At 42.2% G+C, this 27,407-nt stretch overlaps 1 protein-coding gene across 1 annotated transcript; it reads right to left on the bottom strand.

The window, feature by feature from the left end:
• Window positions 1-916: 916 nt before the first annotated feature.
• On the bottom strand, window positions 917-27,407 carry xrn1 (5'-3' exoribonuclease 1). Its single transcript, XM_080725365.1, has 41 exons — window positions 27,218-27,407; window positions 24,690-24,922; window positions 24,308-24,405; window positions 23,995-24,104; window positions 23,357-23,467; window positions 23,163-23,248; window positions 22,960-23,047; window positions 22,322-22,490; window positions 22,090-22,157; window positions 21,772-21,909; window positions 21,048-21,229; window positions 20,644-20,733; window positions 19,620-19,776; window positions 18,822-18,941; window positions 18,262-18,431; window positions 18,023-18,140; window positions 17,793-17,888; window positions 15,822-15,925; window positions 14,996-15,130; window positions 14,308-14,470; window positions 13,827-13,940; window positions 13,529-13,627; window positions 13,198-13,313; window positions 12,823-12,969; window positions 12,535-12,624; window positions 12,244-12,379; window positions 12,091-12,147; window positions 11,659-11,791; window positions 11,306-11,375; window positions 10,564-10,750; window positions 10,267-10,356; window positions 9,915-10,001; window positions 9,765-9,803; window positions 9,086-9,166; window positions 5,744-5,878; window positions 5,443-5,575; window positions 4,827-5,002; window positions 4,033-4,146; window positions 3,819-3,924; window positions 3,534-3,712; window positions 917-3,399 (listed from the first exon to the last, which is right to left on the bottom strand). The coding sequence occupies exons 1-41, from the start codon at window positions 27,290-27,292 to the stop codon at window positions 3,043-3,045; spliced, it is 5,157 nt and encodes a 1,718-aa protein (XP_080581491.1). The 5' UTR covers window positions 27,293-27,407; the 3' UTR covers window positions 917-3,042.

Genomic DNA, 27,407 nt, shown 5'->3' on the forward strand with positions numbered 1-27,407 from the left:
GTGTGTGTGTGTGTGTGTGTGTGCGCGCGCGTGCAGGCGGGTGGGCTGGCTGGCGGGGGCCCTGTATTACAGATGTTGTCCAAAAATCATGCAGATCGGTACACAGTATCTCTATAGCCATTAAACGAATGGGTATTTCTTACATTGATGCTCCTACATCATGCAAGCACCAGTTAAAGTTACTTTCCATCCCTCATATACTGTGTGCACAGTGCACACCCCATAACCCACTCACTGCACATCATTTCGGAGCTCATATCTTTGAACGGGTAAGGGCTAGTATAACAAATACAGTTAAAACATCCAGAAAAGTAGTTCAATTCCATAAAGGGTAAAATAGTTCTAAATTTAAAAGGGTCTTTAAAAGAAAGCAAAGTCCTCTTTCCACACTTGTGGAACACTCATAATCTGTTGGTGTATGATTAATTTGGTATTGTAAATAAATCATTTCCAATCAAAACAGCAAGGGATAATCACTCACAAGCCTCCCTTTGATGATTTTGATAAATAAGTCAAGACTGATAAATTAGCAATGACATGAAACCCTGGCCAGTCCACCTATAGTCTGAGCCAGACTCTTTTTCAAATGCTAGCGCATGGAGTAGAGTAGGCCTAGTTGTCTCAACTTGTCTGGCTTGAGAGACTAGTCCACCTGTATTTAGTATAGTAAATTATGCATAAAAATAACATTTACAGTAAGTAACCGTTCTGAAACTCATTTTAATTTCTGCAAGTCAGGATACATTTAATAACTATTTGCATAGCACCTTTCATACATAAAATGCAGCCCAAAGACCTTCACATTAAAATGGCAAATACAAGAATGTCAGAATAAAAAGCAAAGTTGGCAAACATCTCTCGTGGAAAAACCACGACTGGCGAGGTTGACAAAAACAAAACATCCATAATGTCAACATGTGATAACAAAAAGGTTTTATTAAATGTATATGTACAGCCTGTTGCTGCTTCAAAACAGGTAATCAGGCATTATGTTTGGTTATTTAATTACTTAAATGTTTCAAAAATACAACAAGTACAACAGGTGTGCAATCACAACAAGTTAAACTTCCCCTTATTGCACCAGAGCCCCTTAAAGACTCAAGTCCCAGGGTCGCCGGTGGGGCAAGATATCGCTGCTTCCCCAAAATATTAAAATAAAACCCCCTAAATCTGAGGGCACAGTGGATGCAGTTGGGTCTCTACAACTGCTTACATCACTGTATTATCACCACCAACAAGAGTTATCCAAATAGTTATGAAAAGACAAGACCTTTAAAGACAAGTCTCTTTAAAAAGGATGGCCATAAAACATGTATTCAGCAAAGAAAGGGGAATGGGGTCTTATATGCCTGCTGTATTCATTTGTGAGGTCTGCTTCCAAAAATCTGGATTTGTGCAAAATAATTTTCTTGCTATGCCACTCATAAAACCTTAAAAAAAGAAAAGTATAAAAATTCCAAAATGAAGGCAACCATATACTAAATTTAAACTTAAATCTGTCCAAGATTATTTGTTAAATAGGTTTCTTTTTCTTTTTTAATCAATAGAAAGTAGAATCCTGTTAATTTATCTATTTGCAACTCTAAGAGCATACACATTTGTATACTCTTAGTTAAATTAACAATGAGGAGTTTACTGTATGAGGAGCCAGTATAGCCACCACAGTACAGGTCAGTGTTATGATGCTATGATGGATCAATGTTATACCACCACTGCTGTTAGACATCCCTGAGAACAATATTGAGAGGTTGTCAAAAAAAAAAGAAAAAAGGATACAATATTTTTTCCCTCCACGGTCAACCAGTCGTAAAAGGTTAATTGCCTTCTCTGGCTAATGCAAGATTGGAAGACCAAAGACTGTTCACGGTCTGTATTGCCATGATTCAACCCTTCAAAAACAATGTAAGGAACTAAGGCAACAACAGTCTATCACTGAGCTGATAACATAAGCACAATTAAAAGCTAGTTAAATGTGCAGTGTTGGGACTGTCATAATTGCTATTGATATTGGGGGTAGAAATATGGTCATCTTACTAAATTGCCTACATAAATCATCTGCTCATGTATTATCACCCTAAGAACATGTTGCATTGACACAGGAACATAAAATATGTCCCATAAATAATTATAAATCATTTAGATGCATGTTCTTGTATAAATATGGGTGTTAATCTTTGTTATATGGTAAATTAAAAAATATTAAATCACAAAAAAAAAATCCTTGCATTCTCTTTAAAATGCATTGTGAACAGAGAAGGCATTTTGCACTTTAAGATACAACCTTTGAAAATAATTGCCCCATGGAAATCTACCCAGCTGACCATTTATTTATAGCTTCCCTCATGTGTACGGTTTGATAACTCGGTATAAAGAAAATGTAGCTAATTTCTAAAACACTTTGTTTGCGTTTGTTGGACAAGGCATTTAGACATTGCTCTCAATCACAGGACATTATGGAGATTGGAGCTAGATAAATGTTTAGAAATAAAATATGCAAGTGTGCGTAATAGTGTACGTTAAAACAAAACGTTAAATATCCTGTCTTAGGGGAATTCATCCACACCCTTCAATGTGTCAATGATCTTTCAGAAAGGATGCAAAAAGTTGAGGACGAGGTCCGTAACTGCGAACTCCTGATTTATAGTTAGTTGAGTGCTGGTGTCGCACAGTGGAAAATGCAGATCTACAAGCTCACAACATGTCGCTGTAACATGTCGCTGTGAGCTTGTAGATCAGCTATTTTTGGTGTGCAACCAAGTATAAATCAAGAGGGGTGTGGTGAAGTCAGATGGGCTCATGAAGGCAACTTACCAGAAGAGGAGATCAGTAAGTTTTTATGGCTATCAAAAGCATTTTGATGGTTCTGACACTGAATAATGAACGTCCATGTATACTGGGACATTCTTAAAAAAAAAAAAAAAGACAGCAAAGACGCCTACCGTGATAGTGATAAAGTTGCAATGTGAGACTCGGGAGTCACACACATTAAAAACTTCCAAACTACCAAACAAGCATATAAATATTCCCACCCCAGCCAGCACATCACTCAGTGACTTTTGCTGCCTCAAAGTTAACTGCTAACTTTCTATGCTTCCTTTTGGAGGCAGAGCTAGGGGTGTGGCCTGTTCCTGGGGTGTTCTGTCGCGGAGGGGTTTGAGGCGGAGGCGTCGTGGTGGCGACCAGCTCAGAAGGACTGGGTTTGGACGGAAGGGAGTTGGTGGGGGGCTGATCATATTTGCTGCTCTCTGAGTGGCCAAACTGTTGACTCTGAGCGTGTGATTGGTTGGAGTGCTGGTTCTGGGGGTGTTGCGACTGGTTCCTGGCCACAGTATGGGCAGCGCTGTAGAACTCTCTGGTTTCCTGGGTCTTCTTGGCTGCCGACACCCTCTTCTTGGTCACCTGACAGGGACAGAAGCCAAGGCGCATTCAGGGTTACTATGGTACCATGTACTCGTTTAATTGTTTATATACTGTACAATTATTGTCAATTCTATTGAAAATCATTGACTAACTGTCCATCTGTCTTTTATTACCTGTAAAGGGACAAACTGGTTGTGTGAGCCAATGGGCACTGTTGCAGGCGCTTGGGGGCGGGCAGCGCCAGGGAAGGTGCCCACTCCCCCGTAGTATGGCTGGCCCTGGTGGTGAGGGGGCAGTGTCATGCCCCACATAGGGGCAGGGGCATAACCCTGAGGAGGCAGCAACAGTCCTCCTGGGGAGAGAGGGCACAACAGTGGTTGATAAGACAACAAGTCAAAATAAATAAGGGTGGGAATACTTAGTATTGCCTATGTGAGTTTTATGCATGACAAACTCACCTGATTGGTTGAAGACAGGGGGGATTGGTCCCATGTGGGGGGGCCTTATCTGTCCCATTCCAGGAAAGAGAGGAGGAGGGAGGGAGAAGCCGGACCCCACTGAGTTCTACACAGACACACAGCAAGTTACAGTATGGTTGGAACCATCAGACAAAATATGTTGTGGAGATTCCCTACTATTCCACTACTATATGTATGTAAAACACACACGTACCAGTCTTTGGAGGGCAAAGAGAGAAGCTTTCTCCTTGGCATCATTTTCTGATGGGCACTGTGGACCATGGACCATCAAACCACTGGACAGCTTAACCTGGCATATAACTAGTCCCTGTAGAGACACAGGACAAGTTCGTAACACAAGTTGGGAGAGATAGAATAGACATCCAGCACCCTGTGTAAGCCATGGAGTGCTGGATATGCTTGGAAAACAATCTGAAGACTGTCAGAAGCAGCTGGCGGCAAACACGTTGCAATAATAATAATAATAATAATAATGAATGAATTAAAGGTGATACACCATGAAATTTCACTTTTCCTATTTTAAAACCTTTTTTTGGGGTCCCAATAGCACCTTCTATCCTCACAAAGTCCCATTTCTGACCATTGTGTCTTTCTCTGGTTTTGAGAAGGCGAAGGTTAAAAGTATCCCACGGGTTCTCAAAACAGGCTGTCCAGATTTGCTGCCGATTGTGACGTCATCTGCCGATTGTGACGTCATCACACTTTCTTTAATTTTTTTCAAAAAGATTTGGGGGGGGGGGGGGGGGGGGGGGTGGCGCAGTTCAGGCCAAAGGTGGTACTGCAGCTGAAAATGCTCTGAGAGCCATTCAAAAATGAGAGAGGCTCTCTATTTAGGAGTGGTAATTTAGCCTCAAACCTTTTGAAAAACGTTTTTGGGACATAAACAATATGACATAACTACTTTTTAAAGTAGTTATGTGCACAAGGTTTTAAGTTGAAAGGTTCAAGATGCCATGCTGTATATTGGTAGAATGGTGTGCATGTTACCTGTCTGCTGTTGTGTAAGTAGGTGAAATCGGGCGGTGCCATGCCCAGCCCTACACAGATGCGTGCCAGCTCCGATGACACACTGGGCATCATGGCGTTGGGGGGGTTCACAGGGGCGGCCGTTGGTGGAGGGGGCAACACCACCTGCTCGGCCTGCGGTGAGTTCATCTTCGCCGCTACACAGAGAAAGAACATCAAGTGTTTGATTAAGTGCACTGAGAAATAGCAGCAGTATATTAGTCTTAAAGGGAAAGAAGTTCTGCGCTACGGTAGTGGGGGTCTGGAGGAATATTGCTGGTTTAATCAGAGACCAACATAGACCTGGGAATACAGGTGAATGCAAAGCTGGAAGACAATCAGCAATACTTGAGTAATCATTAGTAGTAATGTTATTTCTACAACTATTTGGGTTTTCCTCCTGGAAAACAGAAACCAATAGCTCTAATACATATCATCGCTGACGGGTGGAAACTTTGTATGTCTATACTTTTCAGGAAATGGAAAACGAACCAGTTGTGTACTGGTGTTGTGCACCGAAAACAACCAAGCTTGCAGATCTGCTATTTTCGGTGCACAAAAGCGGTGCACCTCCAAGTTTAAATCAGGCATTACTTACCTAATTTCTTGCCAGATCTTCTCCTGTTCTGTTGGCCTCCGGAGACGCTGAGAACGGCTGGGTCCTGGAAGGAGGGACTTCCTGTTCCAGAGCTGTCAATCTTTAACATCTCCTTCAACACCATGGTTCCCTTCTATGGTGACAGGAAACAACAATTCACAGTTACTATGTCCTTCACACACTCAACCTTCCAGTGTCCTAACATGCAAGGAAAGGATACAATGTCCTAACATGCAAGGAAAGGATGCAAGAGTAGGAAATGAGGATTTCATTTAAGGATCTGAGATGGTGACATGCTCACCATTGCAAAGGACTGTGGAGACAAGGGGCCATCTTGACTGGTTGACTCTTGTGGAGGAGGGGGAGGCACTGGGCTCTGCTGACTGTCCTTGGAAATATTGAGACTGGCAATGAGCACATCAAACTCAGAGGAAGGCTGGGGGAAAGAAAATAAAGAAAGGTGAGAAAACAATGATATTCCACGGTTCACAGAATGGCTGCTTAACAACTTGGGGGCCAAACTCGTTCAGTAACGAGATACGGCCACTGGAGGTCGCTGTGCCAAAACTCAGTTGTCTCGTACCTCAACGAGACAAAGGGTTAACTTGGTTACATGCAGCTGCATCCGTTCTGTGTACCCTGTGAAAGACCCTGGTCCATAAGTCATACCGTGGCTCGCAGAGAAACAAAATGGAGGATCTAGGCTACATACACTTCCATTCTAGGCTGAAACATAAAAACAGCTTTATCTATGAATAAGGTGCAAAGAACGCCAGGGAAGCAGAGATCTGCCTGTTTTCACGGCGACACTTTACCGCGATGGTCGGCCCCGGTTTGGATTTTAGTTTCGCGAGTGTTTGTAAACAAATGGATTATCTTCCTCAATCGTCAGTGGACACTCACGTGCACACGCACGAAGCTTCCGAGGCTCTTCAAAATTCAAGCGTAAGTGAACGACGGCAGCAGCAACAGCTAGAAAAGTTAGAAACCTTGGCTTCCATTGTGTTAAGGGCAACAGCAATGATCTATCTATAAATGCGAGAAGTCTCTGCGTGCGTGTGTGTGTGTTTGTAATCCGCGTATCTCGAGAACCGTTCGTCCCACCGGCTTCAGATTCGGCACGCGCGTTCCCCGCCGCGGCACGGAGTGCAGTGCCGGGTCTCGACCCGACCCGACGCGCGGTTTTCCCGAACCGGCGCGAAACGTTCGGAATCTCCTTATGCGGGGTTGATTGTTGACATCAGGCTGTTTCTGAGGAAATCGGCGAAAGCTCTGACTCATTGTGACATCACTTCATAAAAGGCTCTGACATCACGTACGCCACATGAGTCAACAAAAAATATCTGTGAGTGTGTATGTAGGGGTTGATTGTTGACATCAGGCTGTTTCTGAGGAAATCGGCGAAAGCTCTGACTCATTGTGACATCACTTCATAAAAGGCTCTGACATCACGTACGCCACATGAGTCAACAAAAAATATCTGTGAGTGTGTATGTATGTAGGTAATCCGCGTATCTCGAGAACCGTTCGTCCCACGGGCACGCGCGTTCTCCATAGACAGATATCTCCATATATGGGCATAAAATGGACCCAGAACTATAACTGCAGTGATCTCCATATATCCATATATGGGCATAAAATGGACGCAGATAGCCAGATATCTCCATATATGGACATAAATGGACAGAGGCAAACAGATGGTCAAAGATCTCCATATATGGGCATAAAATGGACGCAGACAGACAGATACAGATATCTCCATATATGGGCATAAATGGACACAGGCAAACAGATGTTCAAAACGGGTCCTATGACAACAGGTATAATGAGGTTTGCATTAAAGGGGGAACCGGCACTGTGTCTGCAACACAGTTGGAGGCACAGACAGATACTCCATATATGGGCATAAAATGGACGCAGATAGACAGATATCTCCATATATGGGCATAAAATGGACCCAGAACTATAACTGCAGTGATCTCCATATATGGACATAAAATGGACGCCGACAGACAGACAGACAGACAGACAGACAGATACAGATATCTCCATATATGGGCATAAATGGACACAGGCAAACAGATGTTCAAAACGGGTCCTATGATAACAGGTATAATGAGGTTTGCATTAAAGGGGGAACCGGCACTGTGTCTGCAACACAGTTGGAGGCACAGACAGATACTCCATATATGGGCATAAAATGGACGCAGATAGACAGATATCTCCATATATGGGCATAAAATGGACCCAGAACTATAACTGCAGTGATCTCCATATATGGACATAAAATGGACGCCGACAGACAGACAGACAGACAGACAGACAGATTGGAGGCACAGACAGATACTCCATATATGGGCATAAAATGGACGCAGATAGACAGATATCTCCATATATGGGCATAAAATGGACCCAGAACTATAACTGCAGTGATCTCCATATATGGACATAAAATGGACGCCGACAGACAGACAGACAGACAGATACAGATATCTCCATATATGGGCATAAATGGACACAGGCAAACAGATGTTCAAAACGGGTCCTATGACAACAGGTATAATGAGGTTTGCATTAAAGGGGGAACCGGCACTGTGTCTGCAACACAGTTGGAGGCACAGACAGATACTCCATATATGGGCATAAAATGGACGCAGATAGACAGATATCTCCATATATGGGCATAAAATGGACGCAGAACTATAACTGCAGTGATCTCCATATATGGACATAAAATGGACGCCGACAGACAGACAGACAGACAGACAGATACAGATATCTCCATATATGGGCATAAATGGACACAGGCAAACAGATGTTCAAAACGGGTCCTATGACAACAGGTATAATGAGGTTTGCATTAAAGGGGGAACCGGCACTGTGTCTGCAACACAGTTGGAGGCACAGACAGATACTCCATATATGGGCATAAAATGGACGCAGATAGACAGATATCTCCATATATGCATGGGCATAAAATGGACTCAGAACTATAACTGCAGTGATCTCCATATATGGACATAAAATGGACGCCGACAGACAGACAGACAGATACAAATATCTCCATATATGGGCATAAATGGACACAGGCAGACAGATGGTCAAAACGGGTCCTATGACCAGGTAAAAAACAGGTATAATGGGGTTTGCATTAAAGGGCGGGGCATTCATTCCCTATTTACATTGTTCCGAGTTGGCCAGGTCGCCGACTAGACGCTGGGCCGCCCGAAGGGCGGCCCAGCTTCTAGTATTTCATAATAATAGATTTTTCTTTTCACCCGTTTCTTTCTCTTTTGAACAGTTTCTTTCCTGTGTTGCTCTTGCTCCCCCTGTACCCCCCTTATATTGATGCTGATACTGATGTTAAATAAATTCATTAACTTAATTCTAGTGTTGAACAAATGCCATTTTCTTCATTAATGTAAACCAAAAGAAGGCTCATTCGTATGTGAGAATCACAACTTATCACCTGGGATTTTGTCATGGTCCTTAGTTGAATAACATCTATATTTCTTGAACACAACCATTGTTGAGAAGCAAACACACACATTAGGTACACAGCAGAGAACACAAGATAATAAAAAACAGGTTAGGGGTAAATGAAGAAGCAAAGGAGTTTGCAGTGTGGCGTGTGTGCATGCACCTTGTTGGGTGTGTTTTGGGAAGGGAAAATGGAGTTTACGTCATCGCTTCTTTTCAACAGCCTGATGCCGGGGGCTGGAGCCTGTAAGACAGCACAGATTTGTTTCTAACCACACACATAAAACATTCAGCATACCAAAACACCTTTTCCCCATCTAAGCTATTGATTACTGTCACCCCTTAAAAACATTACTAAGTTAGACACATTTGAGTTGTCCATTAAATATAGGAGGTCATGACTAGCTCTCACATTCCATCCATCATCACTGAATAGAAAACCAGTGAGGCAATACATTTCATTGTCTTTGTGAAATTGTAGGAATAAAAATCTGCCTATACAGTATGTGTCAACACACATGAATGAAGCAAGTGTGGTCATGGTTCAGTGTGTACTGTGCCTGAGTTAATTTCACAAAACCTATTTTCTGTTCCCCCAAATTCTCTACTTCATGTTGAGAGGTAAATGCTAATTATTTTGTTTCACAGTTGTCATTACTTTTCCTTATAAAGTAAGAACTGCTACAGCGTTGATTCACATTTAGGTTACTTTATCTGTATACCTGTGAATCATTTAATTAGAAACTGGAAACCTTGAAACTGCACACTGAGGAGGAAAACAATAGCAACGGAAGATAATAGTAATGCATAATATATTAAGTATGGTGTGTGTTTGTACTCACACTCGCAGATTTGTTGGGGGTTGCTTGTTGGTTCTTGCCCTGTTTGGAAAGAACCAAAAAACAACAAGGAAAGGACCCGAGTCAGAAAACAAGCCGATCCAAACATGGCTGATATTAGACATGCCTGGTTTCTTTGGGTGTCACACTTACATTGTTGTGCCAGTGTGTAGGAGGTTTGTGTGGAGGGCCAGAGTTCTGCAGGGACTGCCACACATTACTATACTCCTCTTCTGTGGGCTAGAGAGAGGACATAAGAGGACATAAGAGGAAAGCTGAGGTGAAAGCATTAATGTACTCATAGTCACAATTCACTCAATTAATTGACTATTAAGGTTTTTGGACTAAAGAGATTTGTGTTTTTATCTGTTTCTACCTCGTAGCCGATCTAACATGTAGATAGGCTATTTTTGATTTATGAATGTTCGCCCCAGAATAGGAACTTCAAGTGTTTAAGTATAACGGGTGCTTGGTGGAAGCCAGGCCAAGGCTGAAGTGTCCATACCTTTGTCTGTTGTTTATGGTTGAGAGCCTTATGAGGAGAACTTCTGTTGGCTTGGGAGTCGGACTTCATCACACCCTGTTTGCTGTTCTGCTAAAGACAGAAAAAGTGCAAAAAGCTAAATGAAAATGAATGAAAGGAAGGGGGGGGGAGAGAAAGGGTAACCACTAACCCCCACTCTTTGGTGTTATCAAACAGATAAGAGAATTTTTTGATTGTCATCCATGGCATAGTTCTGAAATGTCGAGGGAACGGCTGAAACGTGCGTGCATGATTTACTGTATTCCTTTGTCCTCTTACATGTGTGGGTATGAAGGGGGATCGTGGGGAGTGGTTGAGGCCGGCCAGCTGTCTGTGTGAGGTGGTGGAGGCGGGCTGCGGTTTGACAATGGCAGTGAGTTTGTGGGAGCCCTGCTCCACCCGGGCACCATGGGACAGGTTTATGAGAGCGCAGGCAGGCAGGCGGTAACCACGGCCTTGCGTACACCTTGGAAAACACACAAATAGATCTGCAATATTGGTATATGATCTTGCCGTTGTTTTGTAGAATCACATGACATAAAGAAAAACCAACAGGGCCAGTATTGAACAGTGATGTGGAGCGGTCATAATAACATTAATTAATATCTATTCAAATTTCAATAATATTACATTATCAAAAAACAGGCCCTTGTCACATTTACAATATCATATGGCGCATACACAACTAATACAGTAATTTTACAACCACTGGAAGGAGCATGCATCATCAAGCAGCTGGATTGCTGTATTTGACTGAGGGAGCAGATAGCCAATGTACGAACCACAATTCGCCCGGGGGATCAATCGTACTGGAGATAAATATTTTGTGACTATGTGAAAAATGGGATTTCTTTCTTTATTTACTATGGCAGTGGATGCGTTAATAATGTGATCTTGCGATTATGATCCTGGATTACCATTTAATGCTTGCGTTGTGCGAAATTAAAATCTAAAATGTGAAACTGAAAAAAAGAAAAGAAAAAAGAAAACAGTAAAAGAAATAGCGTATACATAGCATTACCTGATAGTGAGCCCTCCTACAAACTCTTCATCAAACACCACCTCATAGAGAACCTCTGCCTCGCGCTCCGCTGAAGACGCGCGCGCGCGCACACACACACACACACACACACACACACACACACACACACACACACACACACACACACACACACACACACACACACACACACACACACACACACACACACACACACACACACACACACACACACACACACACACACACACAGTTAACAGGAGACAGTTTGTGTTTGTAGTCATATCCATCAATGTTGTGAGTGTATGAGCATGCCTCTTTTGGCAGATGTTCCTGTTTCCATTTATAAAGTAAGACTTCTGATCACCGCTCACCTCCTTTAATGCCGATGACGGTTCCTCTGAGACCCAGTGGGACAGTGAAACTCTCCCTGATGTTCACTACCCGGTCAAACTGGTGGTACTCTGTCTCTGCATCAGCAACCACGCCATGCTGCTGCTCTAACGGCTACACATACAGACAAACACACGCATAGCAAACACACAAACACAAATTAACTCAAGTTGGAGAGCGCAACCATAAGAACAGCAGCAAATCTCAAGATCGGATCTGAACCCATCCCTCTCAAATGTCCCACTGTAGAAAACGTATTGGTCAACTTGTTGCCGTGCTCAGAAAATAAATATGTATTTTTTCACTAAAGACGGAGTGCCCTGGAATTCCTTTCTCTGCAAGTCTACTGTCTACACCTTTGGAGTTTAGCAGTACTTCTTTGAAATACCTTTTGTTCAAACACGAAGACTTACCCTGAACAGGAGATGAGGCTTAACCGTCACGCGCACTTTCTTAGTGCTCTTCTTCACCTGAGAGTTGAGTGAAATTAACAGAACAGTTAACAGACTTAACAGAACAATTCCAGGAACAATAAGACATATTTTAATAAATGCTCTCCGTCTTACCTTGGCTCTCTCCACCTCTTCCTCGATCTTCTCCACGATGGCAGAGTCCAGCACCTGGAGGTCACACGACGACCGGCCGATGGAGCTGACTGGGAGAGTTTTCAACCAGGCAGAGATCTCAGCAACCTTTTCTGCCCTGCGTGGGAAAGGCGAAGCGTACTCGTCATAATCAGGGGTCATCAACTGAGACACTGATCTTATTTCCAAGCATAGAAAAATATGTGAAGCTTGACATAATGAACTCTACATAATACAGAATAATATGTGGATTGTGGTATGTGTTTATGATACCCGTTCTGATCGACGCCGGGCCAGATGTCATCTTCGTAGAACACGTCATCCTGGCCGTTTCTGGACACAGCATCAAACACCTCAGAGAACCTGTAGGACAGGAACACAACGCATGATGGTGCTTTAAACTCCCTGATATACAAACTCACTGCTTAATTAGCAACTTAAACACTCCACTCCACCCAGAATAGGGATGCTCAGACATTTCACCCCAAGTAGGGACGCTGGGGTTCAAGAGGAAAAGTCTTACAACACTGCACGCACAAACAACAGAAACAACATTTCTACCTGTCCAGGTATTCAGCCAGTAGTTCTTCCACAGCAGAAGAGTAGAGCCACTCCTTCTCCGTTCTCTTGGTGTAGCCGGGAACCTCCTCGTTCTTCTTATTAAACTTCATATTCAGACCAACGTTGGCCTTCTGCTCCCCACAGGGACTGCAAACAGGGAGGATAAATACAAAACAAAGCAAAAAGTGAGAGATGACAAAGATCTAGGAGGGGCACTGTTTGTAGAAGTCTTACAGATATGAGTGACAAGCACCAAGTAAAATTAAATAGTTAATTCTTTTTTATTGGTGTGCAAACACGTGTGAGGGAAAGCGACTCATTAGCTGGAAATCATTTGAAAATAATTTTCTGCAAACTGATTGGTCGAACACTCACTTCTTCTTGGAGCCTCGGCCAATGAAGATGCTCCCCGAAAAGCGAGAGACAAGGTAGCTGGTGATACCAAGACGAGATGCCAAGACATAGCCAGGACTGTACTTCACACAGTATTTCTGTAGGAAAAAAAAAATTACTTTGTCAGGACTGTACTCCATACTGTATGACAAACAAGAACAATCATGTACTTCAAACTGGTCTTGCACAGAGATGGACGGACAGACACAGAAGTATTTTATATTTTAATACAAATTGATAGTGTTGAGATAAAAAGTTAATAGTGGATGTCAGTAAAAGGTTTTACACACACAAAGTGAATCGTGACTCTTACATGCTGGTTCTGGATCAAGTTGTCAAGCTGTGGTTCGTGTGGTGCACTGAAGACCACCCGTACTCTGCCTTCTTTGATGACATCACTGGACTCTTGGACCTGTTTCCACCAAATACAGACATTTGGGAGTGATGGGTGCGGTTGTAGTACAAATAACAAGCCTACATTATTGATGATGTTGATCACAACTGTTTTGGGGACAATAAGTTCTGTATAACACTATACATAAAATAATTGTAATATTATTACTACATGTGAATAATATGACCCCTGCAATGAGGAGTATGGAGGGACATACCTCTCCTATGGCTCCGTAGTAGGGGTTTCCAACCATGAAGACAGTGGTTGCAGGGGGGAACAGCTCTTCCAGGGTCCTGAAGCGGGTCAACGATGAGTCAAAGGCCTTAAGATCCTGGAAGACGCATAGAGAGAGAAGATGTAGTGTTAAAAGACTGGGAGAAGCCAAAATATAAATAATTGATGGACAGAAGATGCAAGTGAAAGAGAAGACCACACAAAAGAAGACTTCTATTTGAAAACAAGGTCTATACATAAATATGTGCAAAAATGTGTCTTTAGACAAGCACACACACAATGTGTCATTATCTGGGAATAAATAGGGTGAAAGCCCTGGACACATTGTCTGTTTATCCAGTCAAAAATAAAAGTGGTGTGTATGTCCATTTACTTTGATTGCAGTAGTTTTTATGATCTGGAAGGACTGGAACATCCCACTTTGACCATGTGTGCGTGTAGAAGACAAGCAATGAAACACTTACCTTAACCACTACCTGGTAGGCGAAACACAGGACCTGTTTGGCCCACTGTTTCTCTAGCTCCACCACTCCGTTGGCTCTCGGCACATACTTCCTCCCAGTCAAGAGTTGACCATACAGAATCACAGATGTCTCGTTTACGACGATTCCCTTCCTTTTCACGTAGCTGACAAGAGACAGGACATGAATTACTATGATGGAACATAACAAGAGCACAGCATGTTGTGATAATCCCAATAACTATCATCAAAGGCCCATTTTCTTCCAAATAATGATCCACTGTTTCTTAATAACTTTATCTGTAGTAGCAATGATCAATTCATGATGCTGTGAATGTACTCTGCCACCAGACATGAAACCAGAACAGCTTGGCAGTGAGTTCTGGTTGTTGAAAGATAAGACAGCCAATTGCAATGTTTAGACAAGGACAGAAAAATGTTGTTTTCTAAGCCTGTTATTTCATGTAATCAAAAGCTTTTGCATACTGTACATAGTTAATGCCACACATTTGACAGAAATGTACCAGTGCAGGCTGGTAGTTCAACACCACTGTCTTAAAAGGAATGCTAACAAATATAAATGTCTGTGATAATACCAATGATACCATGCAACAGAAATCTGTTATCAACAGCATGTTTGGAAATTCCATGTGAGTAAAGGAGTAGAAGATCACCCCTCTGCCTTTCCTTACTGTTCTGTGATTCCCTGGACATCTTTGAGCCAGTCCTTCTGCTCCTTGTCAGACAGGTAGAAGACCTTGGTAGGGGGAGGAGAGGACGCCCTGTGATACAGCTTCTGTACACCAGGTGGCTCGTTCAGGGAAATTCTGAAAAGAAAAGTAAACAAAAACGTTTTGATTCAAAGCCTTTAACCCATTTAGGCCTAGCATTATTGAATGCTTTAACCAGTGAAAAATAGCAGATTGGCGAGCTTGTAGATCTGCTATTTTTGAAAAAGTCATGAAAAATGTGTGCATATCTTTGAATATATGTATCTTTAAAGCGAACGTTTGTAACTCAAATTTTGCTTCTGGGTGGTCCCTGGAACAAAATATTTTGAGATGCGGGTCCGTGGCCAAATAAATCATTTTGGGGGTCCTTCAGTCACATGAAACGGTTTGAGAACCACTGACACAGTAGTCTCTCAAGAACAGACTAACTGAGCTCCATTTAAGTGAAAAGGACCTTTTCTTTGACAATGGCTAGCCAGATTGCTGACATAGAAACATAGGTTTTTCAATCTTAGGATTCAAAAGACACTTATAAACTAACTATTCACTCGGTGCCACGCTGTGAGCTTGTATATCTGCTATTTTTCAATAGTTAAAGCATAAAATAATGATGCACAATATAGTGTACCCGTTCTGAATGGGTTAAAGTCCAGAGTCAGCAATGTTTAGCATTTTTCTCCTTCCAATGTAGCGATGGGAAGAAATCTCACTAGTTTGGACTCTAACCTAGCTGTCCTATATTTTAAGATTTGAGGTTTGTGTTGCCATGTGGAGATGTGGTCCTTACTTGGTCTCTCCATCTGACACAGCAATGATACGAGCTTCCTCTAGATGGGGCCAGTTGACAAACACAGACTTTCCCAAAACAAGTGCTGCTATGTCCTCACACACCTAGAGAGAAGGGGAACAAAGACGGTGAGAAAAAAAAAGAAAGAAAAAGATAGAGAAACAAATCTGACAGGATACAGGAATGCATCGGCTTTGATGCATTCCTGTATCCTGTCAGATTTGTTTCTTAAAGGTTAAATGACATTCTGTTTTTACCAATCATAAAAGTCTTTGCCCTGGTCCTAAAAACATGTTTTAAAATGTTTAAACTTGAAAATCCACTCCATGGAGCCATGGTCTCTCTCTCTGTTTAGGTGTCATGAAAAACGGTCTGTCAACTGAAATACTCTATAATCACCACCAGGGGAGCCTCTCTCTCCCACTCAGCAGTTCTCAAACTGGTACCCAAAGTGGCCACTGGCCACACGCACGCGCACACACACACACACACACACACACACACACACACACACACACACACACACACACACACACACACACACACACACACACACACACACACACACACACACACACACACACACACACACACACACACACACACACACACACACACACACACACACACACACACACACACACACACACACACACACAGAGGTCCGCCCAGCTCCAACACAATGACCGAGAGATGCATGCTCGCAGACGCGATGCATGTGTTTCGCTGCTTTGCTTTGGTACAACAAGACACACTGTGACACACACACACACACACACACACACACTGACACACAGAGGCTGAGCTGAGCCCTGACGAGGCACACACAAACAGCATCGAGAGTCGCGAGTGTTTTTTTCTTCCCCGGGACCGACGTTACCGGATCTCTGTGGTTACATCTGTACCCCCGCGGAGTTCAATTTAGACCGTACGCGGTAACGTTATAGCTCTGCTCCGCGCTGCAGAAACACTTCACGGTCCTTCTGTAGTTATTATAGTAACATATTTTGTCTAAATGCCTCCGTTTAGAGAACCACCTATTGCTTGTGTTATCATAGCGTTTTACTGTCTGCTCTCTGAGTCGCCGTGCCCGTGTGTGTGGAGGGAGGACAGGGCAGCGTGGAGTTATAGTCGGCTGCTCCACGGTCCACGGAGCTCTGCCCCCGGGAGAAGTGCGCTGTCCTCGGGGACTCGGTGATGAGGAGGGAGGCGCTGCCCACGGACCCAGCCAGGGCGGAAAATACATAGCGATATATAGCGATTTTCATTATTTCACAAAAGCATAAACTGACTACTTGATATGAAGGATATTGATGTAAATAAGATATCCGAATGGGTAAATATATTTTATATGCCCATATTTACAATTAAAGGATAATATAATGTAAGAGGTCACTTCCTCAAAACTTGGGCTGTGGAGAAATACAGACAGGGACACTGGGAGAGGGGAGAGAGGTGAATCGACTGACGACGTATGAGTCCAGTAGCCAATGAACTGCGCGTTTGAGACTCATTATGCAGAAACCAGCACAAACACACAGATAGCAGGAAAACCACTGCATGTCAAAAGTTGCGTTTTTTTTGGTGTAATTGAGGCCAGGAAACATTAAAAAAAGCATAAAAAACTCAAAATTTATTTTTGGATGTCACCACCCCTTTAAGATCTCTTTCTGTACTTGTTAGGATCTTGTTAGTATGGAGCGGTGCATATCTTGTCCACGCTCTTGCTAAAATCAGTCCAATCACAAAACTCATTTGTTCGACGAGAATGTTACCAAGTAATCTCCCTTTATAAATGAATGGCCTTTCACGATGACCCAAACTTTTCAAAAAAAGTCCAAGATATTGTTTCAGGCCTATTCAAATGAAAGCATACGTTGACCAGCATTTATTAAAGAATCAATGGAAGCGATAACATAATAGCAGCTCTAGTAAACAACTGAACACACACATACACACACACAGACTCACTGGCTCAGCCTCCAAGTTGGAGAGGATCTCTAGCATCATGTTCTCCCCTCTGCTGCTGTGTTGGAACACCATCACTGCATTCTTCTTTCTATAGAACTACAGAGACACAAGAAGATGAGAATAAAAAAATCACACTTGCCAGACTGGAGCATTACCATGCCCTCTAGCACGCACACACGCGCACACGCACACACGGAAATACACACGGAAATACATACAAATACATTTACCTTGTGCTTGATGTGTTGCAGGGTGGGGAAGCCACAGAAGTATAGAGCAGAGCGGTCGATACGACGACCGACGTGGTCTAATGACACAAACCAGGCATCCATTGGGACAGGAGTCAGCCTGTAGACAGTTAGCCAGGCACAAAAATGAATATGATTTATTTGACCACTTTTCAGTTGGAAGCATCTTTATTCCTGTGTGTTTAAGTGACAGTGTGTGATGTCTGGAACAGTGTGTGTACCTGACGTGACAGTGTGTGATGTTGGGGAACAGCTCGGGCAGGGTAGAGGCGTATGTGAAGTCCATGTCGGGGTCGTATGTGTAAACGGCACATTCTGTATGATGGTTCCTGGCCTTTTCTGCCCTCGTCATCTTATCGTTGTATGGCTCCATAGCTGCCAGCAAGCATCTCTGAAAGCATACACACGCACAGCATACATGTTTGTCTCACTAACTTTGTGGGGATGTCATCAATAGATACATTTCTTAGACCAAACGGCATAGCTACAAGTTTCTGACTTCACGCGGCCAGTCTATGAAATTATCATCTACAAAAACGTTCTAAAGAGATAAGATCGAGCCCTCTCCTCTCAAAAAAACAAACAACAACAAATAGTTAAGTGCCAGCATTGCGCAACATAAATAGCAGATCTACAAGCTCACTCCATGTCAGTGTGATACTTTGGGATCTGCAATTTTTGGTGTGCAACATGAGCATCCAAGTATGAATCAGGCATTAAGTGGAACATGTCTAAAGCGCTGTACTTTCTTACTTTGTAAAACATTTCTATCTGTACATACCTCATCTATGAACGGAATGAGCACCACAGCCTCCCATTCCTGTTGTTTGCCATTGAGGTCCGTTTTAAAGTCCAGAGGGTAGTACTCAATAATGGGTGAGCCTTCACTGGTCATCAGGTGCTGAAAAGAACAACAAGGTTATTTTTATTGCCATACAGTGTTGCTGTCCTGCGAAAACTATTAAATCAAACCACTAAAGATACAGTGGAAAGCATGAAAGATTCTTAGAAGTTCACTTGTCCATCAACTACACAGATACTGGGCGGCCATAACCGAGTGTGTAGAGAGGCGGTCTGGGGAACAGAAGGTCCCTGGTTTGTGCCCCGACCTCGGTCTATCTATGTCTATCTATGTATTTACAGTAAGTGTCCCTGAGCAAAACACTTAAACTGCTCCAGAGCACTGTACTAGCAGCGCTCAGCTGCACCCTGCTCCTAATAGTTAGGATGGGTAAATGCAAAAGAAGGAAGGTCCTCAATGCGCGTCCCACTGGGAGGAGACCCTGTGGCAGACCAAAGACCAGATGGAGGGATTATATCTCCAAACTGGCTTGGGAACGCCTAGGTATACTCCCTGAGGGAGTGGAGGAAGTTGCTCAGAATAAGGAAATCTGGAGGTCTCAGTTGGAACTGTTACCCCCGCGACCCGATTCCGGATAAGCGGTTGAAGATGGATGGATGGATGGAAATGCAAAAGAGAAATATCATACAATGACAACAATACCCCAAAAGGAGAGGGGACCACATTATTGTGTGTGAGCATTCTCATTATTTTGTATAGCTTGGATCTATGTCTTACCCTGTAACTCTCTGGCAGCAGATCCTTGCTGGCTGCAGGCAGGACACCCAGCAGCTGTTCAAAGGGCATGAAGGGTTTAGCTAGGTCAAAGGTCAGCTTCAACTCAGAGATGTTCCTGATGTCAGACAGGAACGGTGCATAGTGGAAGGGGTAGTACCTGGAGACACAGAACCATTGTTTGAATATAGGGTATGCTGTCATTAATCACTACACAGTCAAATAACAACAACAATATTTATTAATGAACAAAGATGACAACTTCAGCAGCTTTAGGAGGCGTTTAATTTAAAATAATAAAATGTGTTTTTGGGCTTCAATGCCTTTATTGATATGACAGTAGACTGACAGGAAATGGGGAGTGAAGCACATCAAAGGTCGTCGGGATCAGGAATCGAACGCGCGACACGCTGTCGATGTGGTAAGCGCCTGTACTGGGCCGTGGCGGCCCTGGAAGGCCTTTTAAGATCACTTATACAGAGGCTCGATTTATCCACAAGGCTGTGATAAAATGACATTGCAAATGCTGTCCTCTGTATGTCAGGTGGTAGTTTCTTTTGGATTTCTACCGTTTTTCAAATACTACATTTTGTTTTCACTAGAGAGAGCCTCTCCTTTCCATCAGTTTGTATTAATGTAATGTCTCAAAACATTACAGACGAAATAAATATTTATTTGAACAAATATTGAACAGCCTAACAAAACACCGTATAATGCCTTTGCACAGAACGAAAAAAAGTTAATTAATAATAATAGGCCTGCCTTTTGGGATGGAAAATAAAGTTGCAATTTTGGTGTAGGGGAGAAGAGAAACTTTCAGTTTCATTTTCATGAGGGACACACATCAATGACACGTTTACAGATGCTGTAATTTGCACTGATTGTTTTTGTAGTCAACTGTGCATACTGTAAGGCTCTTAAACTGTGTTAACCTACTAATGTTACATTGCCTTGAGGCAACAATAAGCTCATTTGAGTAGAAAACATTCACCAAGAGCAAAATGTGAAAATGAAGAGTTGTTCTTACCAGCTCCAGGATTGAACTCCATGGTAATAGTAGTGGAGAATCCACTGGATTCCTTCCACATAACACTTGGCCTGGTTGGCTAGGAACTCACTACACATGGGACAGTGAAAACATATTTAGATCCAGTGACATGTTTGATACTATGAAATCAGTTTTGCGTATCATTGTAAACATAATTGTTTGACATTAATGTTGGTCTGACAAGTGACAACCTACCCATATGCCAGCAGATACATTTCCTCAGTTAACATAAGTGATCACGTTCCTTTTGTGTGTGTGTGTGTGTGTGTGTGTGTGTGTGTGTGTGTGTGTGTGTGTGTGTGTGTGTGTGTGTGTGTGTGTGTGTGTGTGTGTGTGTGTGTGTGTGTGTGTGTGTGTGTGTGTGCGCGCGTGCATCCACTCACTCAGAAACCACATCCACGCCCATCTTGGTCATGTAGTACGTGCGTTTATACTGACGGAACTCAGTCTCAAATATATCGTCCTCCTCCTCGTCCTCCTCCATCACACCCCCTTTCCCCCTCTTGCCTCCTCCAGCCGTCTCCGTGTCTGATGACGCCAGTGCTGCAAGACAGAGGGCTGCGTCCTGCATGTGGGCAAGCACATGCACACACACACACACACACACACACACAATGAAAAGCTTTACCTGAAGTGAGTGCATAAATACAATAACACCTTAAACCAATAATAAATAAATGAACACTGGTGCAGATTTCCCTGGGGACTGCCCCATAGGTCGAACTCCCGTTGGGTCGAACAGCGTTGGCAGGTTAGATAATCACCCGCGAGCGTCGGCAGGTTAGATAATCACCCGCATCACGATTACTGAGGTTACGTTTAGGGTTAGAGTTAGGCATAGTTTTACTGAGGTTAGGATTAGGGTTTGGGTTAGAGTTTGGTGGTCGATCTAAAGGGTGTTCAACCTAATGACATATTACCGATTTCCCTCAGAGGTTCTCTGTGAGTTTATCTGAATGTCTGCAGGATAGGACAATACAGTGTGTGTGTGTGTGTGTGTGTGTGTGTGTGTGTGTGTGTGTGTGTGTGTGTGTGTGTGTGTGTGTGTGTGTGTGTGTGTGTGTGTGAGAATGAGAGAGAGAGATATGCTGTGCATGTGTAACCTACCTCTCTCTTCTTGCTGCTCTTGCCACTGGCTTCCTCCTCGGCAGCCAGCCCAGCAGCCTCGTTAAGGTACTTGTTGCCAACTTTGCTCTCAAACCACTTCAGGTCGACAAACACCTCGCTAAAATGTTCTCGATCAAACTGGGAAAAAAGAGAACAGCAATAAAAATGACTAATTGAAATGTTCAGAACTGTGGGAAAAAAAGTCTTGTGATCAGATAAAATCCCCAGATTAACTCCCTTTCCCAGAGGAAACTTGTATTAGATTTAACCGTTTTCACCAATTAACGTCACTTTCCCTACATGTTCACACAGCCTCACCTCAGCCAACTTCTCCAGGTACTTCTCAAAGTTACGCATGTTCAGGTGGCCATTTTCATTCAGGTAGCCTGCATAACAACAGGGAAGATACATTTGTAGGTGAAGCCTCCAAGTATCATGATCACACAGTCAGGGTTGGAGTAGAGAATGTAAATATACGGAGATATAGAATATAGATGGGTATGGATTTTGTAATGTACATTTCTGTCCCTGTACAGTGTGTATAACTCACCCCCCACTGAGGGCAGTATACTGATGTAGGTCTTATACAGCATAGGCAGTGCGTCATGGCTGATGTGGAGATTTGGAAGGTGGGGGATGAAGTCGTTTCCAACCAAAAATCCCATCAGAATCCAGTCATCTATGATCCTCTCCAGGTCATACTCAAAGTTAATCTCATTCTGGCAAACACATGAAGATACAATCAGAACATTAAGCATTATGGTGCAGCAGTATTTGAGGGCATGCAATAATGGAAATGTATTTCCAAAGCCATTACAGAACTTTAAATCAAAGTTGTGCTGTGTTTGGCCAGTAATCAGGGGATGAAGCACTCTGCCTCCCAAAAACGTTTCTGATTTGGAGCCTAAATCGTGTTGTTCTAATGCGAGGAGATCAAAAATTGAGGCAAACAAATATCTTATGTATTTTGAGTATTTAGAGATTGTAATGAAGTCAAATAACATTTCCGCATTTTGAGGAAATACAATGGGATTTAGGGTAAAAAAATGGCAGTGTGACCATTGAGTGTTTCGGTCATAGACCTTTGTCAAGAAATTCAAACCATGAAATGTGTCCACATGTGGTTCTTTTAAAATGTTTCTGTGCATGTCAGTCCCAGCTGTTGAGTAGCATGTGGATGACTCTCACCCTGAGGTCAGAGAATTCGTAGTCGATATACTCCCTCATCAGAGACAGGTGCAGCAAGTGGAAGGTAGTCTCCTCTGGAGCAGTTATCCTACAAGAGATTAGAGAAGAACGTGGAGCAGAAGAGAAGAAACCAGAATGTAGAAGAAAATGAGCAGAGACAATGATATTGAAAATAAAAGCATAAAGGTTATGACAACACTGACCTCTTCTGATTTTTCTTTCCACCAAAGCGGACCTCTTCTCTTAGCAGGGAGAAATGAGGCTCATGGCTGGTCAGGCCTAACATGATCTATAGAAGAGAAACCACAGTTTTAAACAAATGCTTATAAAACAGGTGGACATGAACACACGACCAGCCATGCAGCAGGGTGCAATCACCACACAGTGCGTTTCCTACCAGGTCAGCATCCAGCCCATAGAGGCAGTGGCGTGTGTTGGGGTCATGATTCGGTTTGCTGTTCTCTGAGCGAATAAACTCCATGATCTTGTGTTCCCCCTCACCAGGTGTCTACAGGGGAAAACAAAAACACATTAAAATGATGCAACGTCACCCTCCATAATGGCACCATGATGATGAAGTTACAACACTGTAACAATTACTGCAACTATCGATTATCAATTTTATTTACTAAATATATGTCTGATTAATCACTTAAACCCTATTTTATACTTTGTTGTACCACAATGTACAACATGAAAGTAGCTGATCTACAAGCTCACAGTGAGTAAAAATGTGATGCCTTGTGAACTTGTAGGTCTGCTATTTTCTTTATATATATAAAAAAAAAAAACATTTGCTACTGTATTAAATAAAACTTGAAATTATATCTTTTTTTTTCATCGACATTTAATAAAAGTTGATTGTTTTTATAGTGTTTTATTTAACTATTAGTTTGATTAACGTTTGCACCCCTAGATCCTACATCACCATTCGTAATGGTGCCACGATGAAGTTCATCACTGTAAACAGTTGTTAGGGAATTGCATTCCACATGGCCATAAACATACAACACAGAGCGACACACAGTCACACACCTCATGACCAGACAGGAAGACTCTGACTCCCTGCCATGTCCTGTCAGTGGAGATCTTGTTGTGGACAAAATATTTCAGCTGGTCCTGGAGTCTTGCCATGAAGTCAGTACCTTTGGATTGAAGAAATGTTGTATATTTTTTAGCCACTCTTCAGCACACTTTTTAAATACATTTAAAAACAAATAATAATACTAGGGTGAAATGTTGTAATGACACTTGTGTGTAAACTAAGGGCCTTTCATTTCTGGGCGGATGGAAGGAATGAAGGAAGCAAGGGCAGCAAAAGGGACGTAAGGAACAGATTTGACCATACCAGGAGTGATGCAATTGGAGTCGAAACGAGCTTCTGTGGGAAGCACCTCTCCCTTCTTCAGCGCTTCCTTTATTTTATCCTCAGCTTCTTTGGCTGACCTAAACACACAAATAATTAAGCTTAGTCTGTTTTTAAGATGAAGAGAACAGAAAATAAAGAAAGAATGAAGAGAAATTAAATGTTCTTCTAAGCCAGGTTGGTTACGCTACCATTTACATTAGTCATCTAATTAAATATTGGTTTAAGCTTTCACTTTGAGATAGAATATGGTGGTCCAATACGCTTTGATTGTAGGTGAAAAGGACTATTAATTTTTAATTTCTTTGCATCAATTGATCACAGATCAAAGGAAGTATTTAAAATGTGCATCATTGCTTTATACCTGAATCTCCTTCCTCTTTGCTGGTTCATCTTTGCCCTTGGTGCCACCCCATCCACAGCCATGAAGAAGACCTTGCGGGGCTTAATGATCCTGAAGAGCACTTCTAGGTAGTGGAAAATGTCAGCAAAGATCTTCTCCTCAGAGATGCGGAAGTGCACATCCTCGTCATTAGGGTGGGAACACTGGTGGATGATTCCATTCATGTCCAGATATAGGTTGTCAAACTCAGGAATCTGAAAGGGAGAGACACGAGAGGGTATAAAAGTTTTGTGTTTTCAAAAATACAAACAGAAAATACTAACGAATGGATTACGATAATATAATGTGTATAGTGTTTACATTCTTTGTGGTCACAGTGTAATTTATCATGCATAGAAATGCAGAAATCCTTCAGGCTCTTTTTACAGCTACACGAGGAGTCAGAGTCTCAGGACAATGATCTAAATGCTAGCCGCAAATTGCAACACTAGATTTTTTTTAATAATCGGATGAATCTAGGGTTGCAATACCTCCCATAGGGATCCTGGATCAAAATATATTTTTGTTGCTTTCTGATTGTATTAAACAACGTCAAACTCACCAATATTGCGGTTCTATGGAAAGCTTGCCTAATATCCTCTTACTATGTGCAAAGTGTTTGTTTCATAAAAATCCACCATAGAATTGTTATGATTTATTTTCTGTCAAGAAATTCAGTTCAGGACTTCAGGTGATTATTTTTTCTAAGTGCTGGAGTTTGGAAGCGCTCGTGGGAAGTCACTCAACGGTCCTGTCAGGGGCTACAAGCTGGTTCTAAAGGTCACATAGCCTAATGCAGGAGGCAGTTCAAGACAAAAACATGTCTTCTCGGATTTATACGGTATACTGTAACTCATAACAATTCTACGGTGGATTTTTATGAAACAAACACTTTGCAGATAGTAAGAGGATAAGGCAAGCTTTCCATAGAACCGCAATATTGGTGAGTTTGACGTTGTTTAATACAACCAGAAAGCAAAAAAAAACGTTTTGATCCATTGGATCCCTATGGGAGGTATTGCAACCCTAGATTCATCCGATTTCAAAAAAAATCTAGTGTTGCAATTTGCGGCTAATCTAAATGCATGCCTCTACATTAACACATTACATTTATCTAACTTTTGGCTGACACATCTTAATAAAGTAATATCACAATTAACTTGAAAAAACCCAAAACATTCTCATTGACTCAAAGAGGACATTTCTATCATAAGAAAGTGCCATTAGTTGATAATGGATATAAAGAGTAGATTAGAAAAAAAAAGAAAGAAAAAAAAAAGTATCACATATCAACAGAGGCAATTTGGCAGTGTCACCAACTGAGCAACACTGATACTGACAGATTGGCATCAACTGTTACATCAGCTGAATGTAGTGACATCTTAAGATTTAACAACTGAATGTATTGATTGAATACTTTATTAGCAGTTCACATAGGAAAAGCAAAGGACAGCACAGTTCAGATACAATGTCTACTTGTGTAATAGACTAGGATCAAGTCAAGACATTCATGGATGTTAAATAATCTATATTATCGATATTGACATACATGCTAAAGTAAAGGTAAGACAAGATAAAATACATTTATGATAGACATGAGCAAGGCTACTGATGTAACAGCAACTGGACGAAATGACATGATAACTGATGTAACATCCACTGCTCTTCCTGTAATTCTAACGCACAACATGGTCCTCCAGGTTACTGCCGTTCACCACAAGGTCTCTAAGATCGATGTATGATTTCAATCCCTTCTCAATTAATCAAGTCGGGTAGAAGTATCACTATCATTATTTAACAGTTAAACGTGAAACAGCTGACATTAAGTCCCTTGTCAATGTCTATTCATTTCAAACAGACAGAGCACATAGAGGCGAACTGGACTGATTGTTCGTCAGAATGTTCTTGTCCAACAAAGCTCGAACAAACCCAAAGCCAAGAAACAATGTTAACTCAATCAGAATCATGAAGAACTTTATTGTCAGGTTTGAGGTTCTCGTTTTGGAACAGAACACAATGCGTTAATATTGTTGACATACATTAACGTTACAAAGACTGTTCACCAGTCACCGCCACTGCAAGTCAAGTGCAACATATTCCATTAAAACATTGATTCTTAGGAGCCAAATAAACCCCCTATGGGTATCGAATTATTTTACAATATAAATTATGGTCTCAGAGATATAAATGCCATAGCGCATACGTAGCCTAATGAATGTCAAACTGGGGGGTCCTTGAAATTAAAATAGTTGGGAATGACCTAGAGCCGTAAAATAATCTCTTATATGGGGCGGTCCGCAGGCTAATAAAGTGTCAATTTGGGGGGGTCTGAGAACCACTGCATTAAAGAATATGCAGCCCTCTGTCTGTTTGTTTTGAACAGACCAGATCAGGCAGTGTATCTGTTACGTGGAACGCAAGTCCCCGGCCCGCTATATTTAGCTTAGCGGACAGCTAGCGGCTAAAGAGGATAGCAATACGGCTAAAACAGTTAGCATCCATGTCTTTACCTGATGTTCCTTGACAACTTCACTGAGACAAGGGTATCGCTCCGAAATCCAGCGGTAGAATTTCGGCACTCCCATCTTTACCACAAACGCCTCTCCTCAAAAATGAATCAAACGAGTACAAACAGTGAAGGATAAATATGTCGGTAACATAAGGAGTAGCTTGTAGCCTCGGACTCGGGTTTTGTTTCAG

This window comes from Nannobrachium achirus (assembly GCF_963921795.1).
Source record: "Nannobrachium achirus genome assembly, chromosome: 5".
Lineage (NCBI taxonomy): Eukaryota > Metazoa > Chordata > Actinopteri > Myctophiformes > Myctophidae > Nannobrachium > Nannobrachium achirus.